Genomic DNA, 14561 nt, shown 5'->3' with positions numbered 1-14561 from the left:
TTTCGATGTTGGACATTAAAGAGATAAAGCTTGTGCTGCTGAGTTTGCTGTCCTCTCTTTGGTACTTAAAATGGAGAGTCAGTTAACAAGTAATATGAACAGCTGAGTGAGTGATTTATTTACGTACTCTCAAGTCCCTACCTGCATGAGAAAGAGCTGCTTTTTTTAAAATTTGTGTTTATTTTTTTGTGGATAGCGTTCTTTGGCAATGTACATATGTTCAGCATGTCCTTATTAAACCATCAATTGCGGGCACAGTGCTTATGGTGTATTTTATTCCTTCATTGGTGCCATTCCAGTTCAGAAATGCAGGGTTATCTGCCTCATGCTTTGTATGTTGACTTTTTCTGCAGTAGCTTTGCCTTTAGTGGAAATGTGATGCATCAATTACTGAGTGCCCTTGAGCCAGACCTCTCATTAGAATGCACTAATTTACGAACAGTAGAATGCGCAAGAAAAAGAAATAACAAAATTCCGCAGCTCTACTTACTGATAGTCAGAACTGTTAGAGCTAAGCGACAAGTCTTGCTGCTGGTTCCTCTATGACATCCTATGGTTGTATCAAGTTGCTTGTGTCATGTCCTCCGTGTGCCGTGCAGTGGTGATATGCAAGCGTGGCACCAGGCAATAGCAGACTGTTTTGGTGTTGTGATCCTCTAGTTTGGCTGGGAAGTGTATCTTTTAGCTGTCCAACTTTATCCAGCTCTGAGCTGTGTTCTTAAGTTTTGGTGCAAAAGCAGTGGTCTGCAAACATAATATCCTGGTATGCACTGCTCCAGTGCCTGTTTAGTCATAACATGAAATGCTGAAAGTCTGTTGCATACTTTTCCTTACACTGCAGATCAAATGGCTTGGGTTTGTTATGTGCAAACCTCGTTAACCAACCTAAGGCATTTAGCTTCACAGCCATTTGACCTTATGTACTGTTTCCAGTCACTTGCATAGGAAAAGCATGCTCCTTTGCAGCTAACAATAGCTTGAGCAGCGGTTCATCATCATCATCAGCCTGACTACGCCCACTGCAGGGCAGAGGGCTCTCCCATGTCTCTCCAATTAACCCTGTCCTTCGCCAGTTGCGGCCACTATATCCCCGCAAATTTCTCAATCTCATCTGCCCACCTAACTTTCTGCTGCCCCCTGCTACGCTTGCCTTCTCTTGGAATCCACTCAATTGCCCTTAAGGACCAGTGGTTATCGTGCCTTCGCATTACATGCCCTGCCCAAGCCCATTTCTTCCTCTTGATTTCAACTAGGATGCCATACACTGCATTTGTTCCCTCACCCACTCTGCCCGCTTCCGGTCTCTTAACGTTACACCTATCATTTTCCTTTCCATAGCTTTCTGCATTGTCCTTAAGGGGATTATGACACCATTTTTCAGGCTCAAGCGGTTTATTGCTTTTTGTTCACTATGCATCTCGGAACAATTGGGCAAAATACGAGGTCATTTGGTGTAGCGAGTTATTTGAAATTGAATATCTTAAAGTGCTCCGGAATCGTGTGGCAGTCAGGCAACATTAGCGCGCAATCCGTGGCGATATAAACCAACATTCACGTGATTGCTCGCGACTGAACTGTGCACTGCGCATAGTGAGTGTAGGGGAGTGTGTTGTTCATTGTTCGGGCTAGGGGTGCAGAAAGACAAAGGGGGGAAGTCACGACAGGGGGGCAAAGGCAACAAAGGCCTTCCCTTTTCTATCTGGCTTCTGCCCGATCCCGGCAGCTTGACCACAGTGTGTCACAGTTGGACTCGAGTAGGCACGCGCTCTTCTCCACACCGACTGTGTGCGCAGATGACGGCGCTGTTGTTTTATGACGTCACTCAGGCTGCTTCAGTATGGCCGTCACTGCCAGGGGAAGGGGCTTAGTGTTGATAACTTCTAACTGCAATTTCTATACTCTGTTTCATACATAGCAGGCAACGCTGCCAAAGCTAGTGCGCCTGTTCGCGCGGGCTAAGCCCGCACGCAAAAAGTAGTTTGCCGTACAACCAAAGCGAACATAAACATATTTCGTAGCGACAAATCTTAAGTGCCGTGACTGGCACCTGCCGGACTTCGTTTCACCTCTTGCCACATTTTCGTCCTGCAACCCGTCGAGATTTCGATAAGCAAAAAGTGCACGTGGTGGTATGACACGTGGTTGGTAGGGCGAGTCGCTTCTACTAAATCCGCGCCCAAAAAGTAGTTCACACTCCGTGAAAATTATGGCCAGAGAGCCCCCAACACTGAGCACCTCATAGCTTCGACCGTGATTTTCAATGCTATCACATCTTTTTATGCCGCTCTTTGTATTCGGCCAAACGATAACTGGAGTTTCGAGAACGAATGATACGTGGCGGAGTAATATGGTTTCATAGATGCACTACTTCAGCAACCTCTGCAGCGTTGCTTGCTATGTATGAAACGGAGTATAGCTCAAACGCATGCATAGTGCCTTACTTCTTTTTTAAGTACGCATAACAACATCGTGGCTTGTACCTGCAACGTAAAAGCATGACCTATTGGTAGACCGTGTCGTGTCCCCTTTAATTTAGGTGGAACCCTTTTCGTGAGCCTCTACATTTCTCCCCCATAGCGTATTCAAATGGTGTGCTTTTCCATTCAACTTTGATGGCAGTGTTTTCTGCTTTCAGGTCTGAGGTGGTTCCTGCTAGGTAAGTTCAAATCAGCATGCGCCCGTGCCCCGCAAAGGCAAATGCATGTTCTCTCTGTTGAGATCCAACCATTTAGACTTCAATTGCAGACTAATATAGTGTGATATGTGTCCCGATTTCTGTTTTTAATTTCTTTATATAATTATTGAAATCTATTGACTCTAGGATAGCAAGCTTAAGTTCAGTTATCTCTGTTTTGTTGTAAGATAGTTTTGTTAAGCAGAAAAAGAGAGGATTCTTGGAAGGGAGTGTTTAAAACTTTGAGCACAAAAATTTCATAGCGGCAAAGATATTGTGACTATGCTGTAAAACGTTCTTGCTTGCAATTGTGGGCAGCTTAGTGGCAAGAAAGAACTTTCTTAGCATTTCTAAATGTTCGTGTAGAGATGCTAATGCGCCACCAAAATTTCCACCTAACTCATGTGTCTAAAGAGGAAAATATAACACTGGCCTGGCTGCCAGTGGCTGACCAAAAGGCATTACAGGAATGTGTGCAGATCTTTACTTAACCCTTTCAGGCGGCATTTTTTGTTTTGACTGAAATCAATGATTTTTTCCACCTGAGTAGTGTATTCAGGCCTCAAGAAAGGGAATTTGTTAGTTTTCAAACGTGAATGACCAGCAGGTAAGTTTTTACAACAATGTGAAGAATTCTGTATAAAGTGTCAGATTTGTTAGAAATAATAACATCAAAAGGTTCTCTTGTGTCAGGTAAACGCCCTAGGGATTGTGGAATCCCTTTGTGTTTCAAAGATGCACATTACGCTCGAAACTGAGCAAAAACAATCGATGTTTTCACTGGTGGCAAAATCTGTCTGCACAAAAACGGCGGATAAAGTGCTACCTATCTTAGCTCACTCTTATGTAAATATTATTTACTGCATTCGCTACATGGTACAAAAAAGCAGCTTATTGCAACAAGAAGGGTGCTCAATTTGACAGAATAATGAAACACTGTTAAGTGCTCCAGTTTCTCTGAAAAAGCTGTAAGTTTGCCGCTTACACATTTGTGTACAAAGCGCCTGAAAGGGTTAACAACCATCACAGTGATGCGAGGGAAATTCTTTGTGTTTAAAAGGAAGGCCTGAGTTCAACTGATTTTTGTGGTCAAGCTTCAATCGTAGAATTAGAATATACACTGACTGCAGATTTGAAATCCTAGAACGCTAGGCATGCAGTATTGTAACATTGTGTCATAAGCAGGTGCTAAAACTGTGAAAATTCTCCTCTGAACTTGCACTTAACAAAAACATGAGCGTAGCAAGAGTTGTATCCTTTGTGAAATCGTCATCGGTTCATCATCAGAAGTTGCACTAAAATGACACAAATGTTCATGCACCATTTTCACATGCACTTTGATTTGGTGTTGATTTTGGCCTCTTTAATTTCTTGGACAAATGTATGTGCTGCAATTCTGATCTCATTCCTTTCGCTGAGCTGTGATGCTGTAAATTTATGTGTGATATTGTTAACCGTAAACTGCGTCCAAACACATCCTCTGCATTGGAAGTCAAGGATTCAAGAATTTAGATAAAAACATGATAAAAAGTTGAAACATGGGTTAGTTGGTAAGCATTCAGGTAGCTCACAAACAACACAACTTGATCCCGTGTTTCTTTTTGTGCCTGTCTTGTCTGTGCAGTGCTTGAACAATATGGGAACATGGTTTCAAACTATTACGTGGGTCCAAAGAACAACTCATGCTAAGATCTCCTGGCAGTAGCGGTCTCCACTAAGAACCTGCGTTACAAATGGCTGATGATGATGATGCTGAATTTTTAGTGGTGCAAGGGCAACTTTGGCCAAAAAGCAGCAAGGCACAAGGTTTTGTACTTTACACAAAATGGGGTCAAAGACCCATTTTTCAAGCGTTTCACTTCAAAGAAGCTGAGCACTAGGCCAGGGGAAAGTTTGAACTGAGTGTATCACCGGTGGGTACCCAGCGGCCCTGGGGATCGAACCCCGCACCTCCGGCATGCGGTTAGTAATGGTGTGGCAGAGCTGTTGTGGCAGCCTCAAGTGCCAATAACAAATTGCCACTTGCTTTGACTGCCTTCATCTCGGTGCACAGGTGTCTACGCAAGCATGCCACCTCAACACCCTGCCGCGTGGCACCACTCGTCTCCGGCCTGTCACCAATCTCGCACACATCATCCTCCAAAGGTTAGTAGTGCATGGACTTGACATTTTCATATTAACTTGCACACTTTGTGCTAGTCTGAGTGGTAGCTCCTGTATAGAGTGAGGTCGCAGAATCCTTGCTCTCAAAAATTCAGGGGGGGGGGGGGGGGGGGGGGCACTTTGTTGACCTAAAGTGCGGTGAGGCGAAAGCCTTAAGCACAGTGCTGCTGCTAGTGTCACTGATGTTAGGTTAAGATGCTAAGCTTCGCCTCTAAGAGTGGAACGCTACAGCGTCTTGCAACACTGCCAGGGAGTCCATAGAACGCCATCGCCTATTCGGCTCTATGCCTTGCTCGTCGGTAAATTGGTTTTTGAGCAAAAGAAATGCATCTGTCTTGCATATCTCGGTGGACACCTGAACCTCGCCGTAAGGGAAGGGAGGAAGATGGGAGTGAACAAAGACACCACTGGACATGCCTTTGTTCATTTCAAACCATTGAGCTGGCATGGCGGAGTGGTTAGCGTTCTTGTCGCGCACTCCAAAGACCCTGGTTCGATTCCCCAACTCGACCAACTTCCTACTCGGTTTTATTTATTTATTTACTTATTTTACTTGGAGCATCACTATACGATCCCTTTAATTGATTTCATGGCTACTAGCCAAAGTAGAATTGGCTTCGTTTCAAATTCGCACACTGTGACGTCCCGACCATTTGGACCAATTCAAAAACGTGACATTTCTGTCGACAACTCCTGCTTACAACGATGAGGCATTGAGGAGACACTTAAGCTTTCCTTAAGGGTATGACGTGGTAGCGTTAATGGGTTAATGCCCATGTATGCGGAATTGGTCATTCCCTACCTTACATTCATAAATCCCTGGGAGTCTTCATACCCCTCCTGGTACAGTGGTGCAGTGGTTAAGTGATGTGCCACTGCCCTGTGATGGCAGGTGCTCCCAGCAGTAGGGCTTGTGTGACCGACTCTTGCAGCCAGCCTGTTGCGGCCAGTCATTAATTTAACTGCATAGGTTTTATAAATCAACGAGCTTAAGAGGGTCAAATATGTGAAACTTGCAGGTAAAGCATGCGAAGTCTTTTTGGGCTAGCACTTGAAATAGTGAAGTAATCGCCGATTAAAATCCAGATGCCCTTCAAGCTTCTCCACAGCGCATGGCACCAAGTGGGGAGCACATGATGACGTCATCGAAGGTATCGCTACATTTTCAATGCGCAAATGCCTGCTTTGAAGGAAAAAAACCAACGCCACCGAAGGCAAACCCTGCCGAGAGTTGTTTGGCAGCGTCTAACGAGTCAGGGCAGGGTGTGGCTGACGACAGTGGTAATTTGAAATCATACCTTCCGTGACGCCACGCTGAATTTCCTTGCACTCCTCTGATGCATTGAGGAGAAGCGCAAAATTCAATCGTCGATCACATCACTATTTGAAATGCTAGTGCAAAAACACTTAGTGTCCTTTACCTACAGCCTATATAGATTTGAATCCTTGAATGTCGCGTAATTCTCAAAAAGTGGCGCAGTTGCCCTTTAATTTAACTGTCACCTGCCATGATTGTCAGTTTGCTCACTATCCGGTGGGCAGGTTGTGATGACATCATAAGATCATGTGACCTAGGTGGCCACCTAGGTTGCCTTGTAGGGGATTTTTCACTCACAATGCCGCTGCTGCCGCCGGATTTTGTGCAAAATGGGAGCCTTTACGCTATTGCATTAAAACGAGAGCCTGGGATTTGAAAATATACCCTCTGTTATTGGGTTTCAGTAGCATCTTGTGCTGATGGTAGTTTGTGTTTTGATGGTTACTGGTTGGCTCATGTATCATGAGTGCAAACAAGGCTAAGAGAAACACATGCCAGACATAACGCACTGCTTTGCATTGTTATTGGTGCAATAGGCAGCAGCAAAACAGAGCAGAGATGGTGCCTACTAGGAAGCACTGATAGTTAAGGATGCAGATAAAAAAAATAATATTTTGTGAGTCCTCCATGAAACACTGGGGCAGTCCTTTGCTTCTACATTGGCACACTCTGTGACAGCCTTCTCATTACTACTGAAATGTTTGACATGTCTCAAGAAATGCTTTGCTGTTCCTTCTTGAAGCTTACGGCATTCCTGGATCACCTCTCCCAGCTGTGTTCGGCATTTATTGCATTAATTTTTTTCTTCATGTTTCGTCAAGTGCACTTCTGTTCTATCATGATTTATATACTGTTGGGAGTATTGAATTTCCTTGCGTACTATACAAAAGTGCGTATCTTACAGTGAGGCATTTTCTAAACAGTGATTGCTCTTTGGGCTTGTTTTCTTTTTTTGTTAGTTTTACTTTGCGGTGTAATTCATCAATATGTTTTCATGATGGGTTTGCACTGTACACTTGATTTTTGGCTTTTATTTCGTGGTGCTAGCCATCAGTATGGTTTTGTAATAGCTATTGCTCCTTATACATGGGTTTCTAGTTTTATTTCGTAATGCAAAACACCAGTATGTGTTTGTAAGCTGTGCTCTTTTCGACTTGTGGCTTTTGGAACAAAGTCACTTTGGTTGTACTCACCTTGATAGTTATAGGTAGTTTAAGGGGCGAGCCTGGTGTTGAAAACAAAATTTTATTAATCTAGTCATAGTCATGACATTTTCAGGGCAGATGTATTTTTGTGCGCTGATTCTAGATATGTCATTTAATTTCATGTTTCATTGCACTTGTGTAATTTTTATGCAAGTATTTTGCGAACAGTTTTGATGAAATTTTGATGAAACTCACTGAAATGTATGCCATTCTGTTGTCTTGACACCGAGGAATGCAGTAAGGGTAAAATTATCATCCTGGCTATCATAGAACTTGAGTTACAGGGTACTGAAGCTGCCACTTCAGAAACAGCAATACAGGAATACTTTTATTTTGATTTCTGAAGAGCCAACTTCAAAACCCCATAACTTAAGTTCTATGATAGGCAAGAAGACAATTTTACCTTTATTGCATTCCTTGGTGTCAAGAGAACCCCATGGCATATATTTCGGCAAGTCTCCCGCGAGAAATTTGTTTTCAAAGTTCTTCACAAAATACATGCATAAAAACTACATAAGTGCTCAAGGAAATGTTTTAAATGAAATTCAATGACATATTTAGAACCGGCACTCAAAAATAGATATTCCCTGAAGATTTCTTAACTGTGACTTCATTAATAACATTTTTTTTTTTCAAGACCAGGCTCCCCCCTTAAGCTTGCTGACATCGTTGCAGTGACTTTTGAATGTGTGACTGATGCCGCAATTTCACTGGCTGCCTGGGCTGTTGTTTCAAGTGCATCAGTGCTTGGGTAGCTGTAGAATGTGCGAACATGTTTGCACGAATAAGCACCAGCTTAATTGCTGACATTTCAGCGGCTGCATCAGAAGAGGAGGAGGAAGGGGGGGACCCCCTGGACCTTGGCCAGTGGGGCCTCCCGGCTGAGGTGGTGGCCGGCTACGCCCACCGGGGTGTGCGTTGCATGTTCCCCTGGCAGCTTGAGTGCCTCCGCACGGGGAACGTGCTCGCCGGGGCCGGAAACCTCGTCTACTCGGCTCCGACAAGCGCTGGTGGGTGGCTTTTTAAATGCGGACCTTTCAAAAAGTTCTCCGAAAATTTGTCAAGATTCGTTAGCGAAAGCTTGCTTCTACAAGAATAAGAATGGGGTGGAGTGCATATGGCAGGTTCTCTCAGGTAATGAATGGTAGCTTACCAATATCCCTGAAGAGAAAAGTATACAACAGCTGTATCCTACCGGTACTCACCTATGGGGCAGAAACGTGGAGGCTAACAAAGAGGGTTCAGCTTAAGTTAAGAACAACGCAGCGAGCTATGCAAAGGAAAATGATAGGTGTAACGTTAGAGATCAAAAGGAGGCGGAGTGGGTGAGGGAACAAACGCGGGTTAATGACATCTTAGTTGAAATCAAGAGGAAGAAATGGGCTTGGGCGGGGCATGTAATGCGAAGGCAAGATAACCGCTGCTCCCCAAGGGTAACGGAATGGATTCCAAGAGAAGGCAAGCGTAGCAGGTGGCGGCAGAAAGTTAGGTGGGCGTATGAGATTAAGAAATTTGCAGGGACACGGTGGCCACAACTGGCAAAGGACAGGGTTAATTGGAGACACATGGGAGAGGCCTTTGCCCTGCAGTGGGTGTAGTCAGGCTGATGATGATGATGATGATGATCATGATGCTTCTTGGGTGGCAGAACATTGCAGCAGGGCAGCCCATTAATTTATGACTGGAGTAATGCAGTGAGTGGAATGTGCTTGATGTATACCTGTGCTCTGCACAGCTGCATATTTTCTCAAATGTTTGAATGGGATGAGCAGCACGTTTAAGTGCGCATTATCAACGGCTAGTTTTTTCTTCACTTCAAGAAAGACATACGAAAGGAAGAAGCAAATTCGTTGTAACGTAATGACAAACGCAGAAAACTAGAAAACGTTGATATGCTGCTTTATGTTGGTATAAAGAGGACCAATAGCTGCCCCAACATACAGTGACGAGGTAACCTGGAAGGAAGTTATGGAATGATAAAATCATAAGCCTGTCACGAGTGAATCCATTAGGCCTGCTCCTATTGGTTGATAGTTGTCTAACGGTCCGTGCCAATGAATAGGAGCGGGGCTTCGGGATGGTTTTGTGACTGTTTTGAGATTTTGATAGTTTTGTAATTTACGCCCGCTGTTTTGTTTGGTTATTTGCAGCTTTTTCCGAGGCCATTGAGACATGTGGGTGCTTAGTCCTTTAGGATTATGGTTTATGGAGGTTTGACGTCCCAAAGCGACTCAGGCTATGAGGGACGCCGTTGTGAAGGGCTCCAGAAATTACGACCACCTGGGGTTCTTTAACGTGCTCTGACAGCGCACAGTACACGGGCCTCTATAATCTCGCCTCCATCGAAATTCGACCGCTGCGGCTGGGATCGAACTGCGTCTTTTGGGTCAGGAACCTTTGGAGCATACATAGCACCAAGTGTGTTAGAATTATTTGATAAATTTCCACTGCTGACATTCCATAGCTCATGAAAAATGCCTGTGTAAAGTGGGCTCTGAAGTTTTGTGCCAGTGGGATGTTGCGATGCTTTGCGTCGATTGTGGTTACCTAGCTTTCATGCCTTTTCTATTTTTGGCTTCCGAGAGCCATTACACTGCCAGTTCCACATATGCGTGCATTAACCTATATCAACGCTATCGCGTTATACTCTTAAGGTGCACCTTTAAGTGTCTGCTCCAGTTTTTCTCTCTCCCTGTGCAGGCAAGACGCTGGTGGCGGAGATGCTGATGCTCAAGCGCATCCTGGAGACCAGGACCAAGGCACTGCTGGTGCTGCCCTTCGTGTCGCTCGCCCGTGAGAAGGAGCTGGCACTGGCGGTGAGCACCACGTGCTGTCTCTCTTGCGTCACTGCGTGTGCACAGTTCCCTGTAGTCGCCCCCAGCAGATGGTGCTTGATTTTTTCGCCTCATATTCTCCGAGGGGGAAACGTTTGCGGGGACTGATTGGTCTGTGCAGTTTGCAGTGAAACCCACTTGTTATTCAGAGTCGACCAAAGCTCGATTGAGGGTGGCGCTGTTTTGACCGTTTGCCGATTTTGTGCGGGATGTGCAACCTGTTTGTGCTGAGCACTTTTCGTAATACTTGTTCGAAAGAATTTAATTTTTAACGCTGCTGAGCGGTTTGAGCTTTTAGGCAAGATACTGACTGTGCTTGCAGCACACTGTGGCACCAGAAAGTGTTCATGACAGAAGAACAGGGTGGAGCAGGGGGCAAGGGGCAATGAGATGATGTCATTGGAGCAGCAAACATCAAGTGATCCATTCTGTGGTTGATAATTAGTGATTGGCGTGCCGCATGAGGGATAATTTATACTGTTGAATAAGCAGCACCTACAACAGCTGTACAACAGCTGTATCTTACCGGTACTCACCTATGGGACAGAAATGTGGAGGCTAACAAAGAGGGCTCAGCTTAAGTTAGGGACAACGCAGCGAGCTATGGAACGGAAAATGATAGGTGTAACATTAAGAGATCGGAAGCGGGCAGAGTGGTTGAGGGAACAAACGCGGGTTAATGACAGCCTAGTCGAAATCGAGAGGAAGAAATGGGCTTGGGCAGGGCATGTAATGCGAAGGCAAGACAACCGCTGGTCCTCAAGGGTAACGGAGTGGATTCCAAGAGAAGGCAGGCGTAGCAGGGGGTGGCAGAAAGTTAGGTGGGCGGATGAGATTAAGAATTTTTTGGGAATACGGTGACCGCGGCTCGCGAATGACAGGGGTAACTGGAGCGACATGGGAGAGGCCTTTGCCCTGCAGTGGGCGTAGTCAGACTGATGATGATAATGACTGGTTTCAACACTGAGATGTAACTTTAGAACCTTCCTCGATGTAGTGCTTCGCATTCATGGCTTAGCCATGCAAACAGCAAGCTCCTCATCAGCTCATATATCAACTGAACACAGTCAGTTATGGTAGAGAAAAAAAATCTTCATGCAGAGAGCAGCAACCCAGTATTATAAGGGTTGGACTTTTTGTTTTAAACCAGAAATAAAGAAGAAAGTAAAAGTGTGCCAGATTCATTTTTCAAACTTGGTTTTAAACGAAAAAGGTTGGTATCCTTGACATGCATGCCACTGATGGCCGGCTGTTGAGTGGGAGTTGCACTCGAGCCTGCGTAGGAGAAAATCGAAAAGATGCAAAAGCCATGGTCATGGTGAGACATCGTACCGTTGGGTAAAGTACCACGCTCTACTATACTTTATGTGCCTTTACAGAATGAGATGTTCCACCTCGTCACCAAATGCCACCTGCTAGCATAGCGCTCTTCACTGTCTTCACTCGCATAGAATAGCTACTCAATTAAACTAGTTTCTCCACTCAAACGAAAACATTTGACAGAAGTCTGTCTTTTTGGGAAAATTAATTTAGGAGAAAGATTACTGATGCCAACCAAGTTAACTTTGGAAAAACACGACGTTTCGGGACCGCCTCGGTCCCTTCTTCATGGTGTGACTACGGGCAAGGTGCAGCTGTGGCGAACACTGCGCTGTGGCCGAACACTGCGAGACATGTGACCACCGGATTGACTTTGACGGCATTATTGTACTGCAAACCGAGGCTTACCCGCGCAGGAGGCTTCTACTCTAGTCTTGGCACATCCAACGGACACGGAAGAATGTTAATCGTTCCCTGGGGACACTTCCTTCTTCGTACATCCATGGTTTGCGGCCGCTGACCCGGAAGTCTTCCACACGAGGGCTTAAAAAGCCAAGCTGCACCTCGCTTATAGTCACACCATAAAAACTGGACCGAGCCGGTCCTGAAACGTCGTGTTATTCCATAATTAGTTTGCTTGGTGTCAGTAATCTTTCTCCCTAGTTTCTCCACTGCATATAAGGCCACTGTGAACCATGCATCAGCGTCACGAAGAAGTGTCATGTTCTGGCTAGCGCGACATAGTTCCATCACTGTCGTCAGCAGGCAGACCGTGTATTGCCCCACCCTCTTGCTCAACCCAGTGCGACAACACAGCGGCAGCTTGGCAACTCATCTTTTAGAAGTCAGCTTGCACTTATGTTTTTGTCCTGCAGTTCAGCCATTCAACTTCTGTTGCATTATTATTGGTGACAGCATTTCCTTGTGCAAGCACAGCTGTAATTGCATTTCCAGTAATTAGCAGACATTCTGTAATAATTGCTGGTAGGTCGACTTCTCAGGCTGTTAGAAAAGTCAAGATCAAATGCTGAGCCTTAGCTGTACCGCATCACTGGTGATTGCGATACCTGCAGTGTGCAAACTGCACGTCCAGGCTCACTCGCATCATCAGCAATGTGCAAGCCATGCTGACTGCTCGTGGTGTGTACCGTGACTTTGCCAATATAAGGGCGGTGCTCGAGGGTACAGTCATGGCACGTGCATTGGTATCATCTGTAGTGGCGCGGGAGAGTGTTCGGAACATACAAAATTCTACTCAGTGTACACAAGGCGCTGTGGCTGGGGAGTATCACGAATTCGTATCATCCCGAAATTCGTATCAACCAGGTTTGTATCATCAAGATTCTACTGTAGTTGGTAACACTGCAAACAAATTTATTGCAGTTGTAAGCACATTTAGACAGGAGTAGCATCTTTTCTTTCCTATGGAGAGATAGTCTAAAGAAAAAGTGAAAGAAACTCTATAACATTAACATTGTGACTGTTTTTCACACATCACTAACATCATTGTCGAGACAAGGGATTGTCATTAAAACTTGAATATATCTTGCACTGAAAGGTTGAGACTGGTCAGAGAAAATGCTCCTACACTCCTTATTCTTCCTGGGGCGGGAAAATGAAGCAGTGTGTATCTGCACTGCACCGAACTCTGTCCGTCCACCTTGTTCACACAAGTAATAATGTTCAGATTAACTAACAAGAGAATATGATGAAGGATTGCTGTGCTGACTTCATTTACACTGGTGTGGTTCCCTTATCAGCTATCTTGACTGAAAATTAATTGAGCCCAAGTTATCTTTTAAATAACTCAAATTAGCTAAGTTAAATTAACATGTGCTACTGTCTCTGGAGCACGTAGTGAGCTGCTGAAACTTAAAGCAGAATGGAATGTATTACTCTTAACGGAATGCTGACCATTTTTTTTGTGTGTGTGTTGTCTTTGCTCAATCGGTGACATTGCATTTGTTCGTTTTTTTCTTAAACTTTACTTGTGAAGATTGTGTTAGCACTAATTATTTTATTAGGGTAGCTGTCTTCTCGCCTCAAGCACTTGTTTATTATATTTTTTGCTCTTGCTACACAACTTTGCCGCTTTTCTTCGATCATTTTTCTTTCAAGGTATGTATGTACCTTTCGTTCATTTATTATCAGTTTTTTTGTTGAAATTTCGTAAGTCCTTATTTCCTTCTAAAGTGGGTTTGGATAAAATGCAAGTTTTGAAGTGAATAAAGTAAGTGTAAGCATGACTGAACTGCTCATCGTGAATCAAAATATTCTTCAGAGCTGTCCCTGATGATCTTCCGAGTTGTTTGTGAGTTGTGGGGCTTTGCCAGCGAGTGTGCAAGTGTTACGCGACTTTTGCCATGCTGCGTGCAGGAGTTGTTTGGTGGCTGTGGTGTGCGTGTGGGTGGCTTCCTGGGCCAGCGGAGGCCCCCGGGTGGGCTGTCCGCGGTGGACCTGGCAGTGTGCACCATCGAGCGTGCCAATGGCCTCCTCAACGGAATGCTGCTCGACCAGGGCACCCTGGGCGAACTGGGTGGGTGTATCGCGTTCAGAAAGAAAGTAAATTCTGGCCGTCTACTCAGTGAGCACTGAAACTGCCTTGGATGTCCTGTGGAGGTTTAGGACGTCCGTGGGACATCCTAGAGAATTTTAGTGCCCACTGGGTAGTAGCTTCTAGGGCTTCTAGTGCAGTCGTTGAGGAAGAAAGTGAATTCTGGCCGTCTACCCAGTGGGCACTGAAACTCCCTTGGACGTTCTGTGGACATTTAGAACGTCCATGGGACATCCTAGAGAATTTCTGTGCCCATTGGGTAGTAGCTTCTAGGGATTCTAGTGCAGTCTAGGGCTGCGCACAAGCCGATTGAGCCACAGTGTGTCTGGCACTACTGCTGTGCTTTTAGTGGGATAACCATAGCTGTGTTTCTGTTCTTACATCTGAAACTTAGTGCATCTACTCTGTGTGCCTTTTGTTTTATGCAAAATACCGGGAATTTCCCTAGCCTGGCTTTGACAAAGCCTTTAAAGGGGGTAGACACATCACTGGT

At 45.0% G+C, this 14561-nt stretch overlaps 1 protein-coding gene across 2 annotated transcripts in view; it reads left to right on the top strand.

Moving 5' to 3' along the window:
- The window catches only part of LOC149334173 (DNA polymerase theta-like), a 107962-nt gene that overhangs the window by 17573 nt on the left and 75828 nt on the right, over positions 1-14561 (top strand). The window contains exons 3-7 of one of the 2 annotated variants that reach the window (XM_089555046.1): positions 2636-2656; positions 4728-4819; positions 8176-8370; positions 10061-10176; positions 13891-14050. In XM_089555046.1, coding sequence (XP_089411172.1) covers positions 2636-2656; positions 4728-4819; positions 8176-8370; positions 10061-10176; positions 13891-14050 — 584 coding nt within the window. The remainder of the gene's footprint in view (positions 1-2635; positions 2657-4727; positions 4820-8175; positions 8371-10060; positions 10177-13890; positions 14051-14561) is intronic. The other variant, XM_089555047.1, reaches the window with a different exon arrangement.

This window comes from Amblyomma mixtum, chromosome 8 (assembly GCF_055824585.1).
Source record: "Amblyomma mixtum isolate Tamu chromosome 8, ASM5582458v1, whole genome shotgun sequence".
Classification (NCBI taxonomy): domain Eukaryota; kingdom Metazoa; phylum Arthropoda; class Arachnida; order Ixodida; family Ixodidae; genus Amblyomma; species Amblyomma mixtum.
This window is presented reverse-complemented; position numbering and strand designations above follow the sequence as displayed.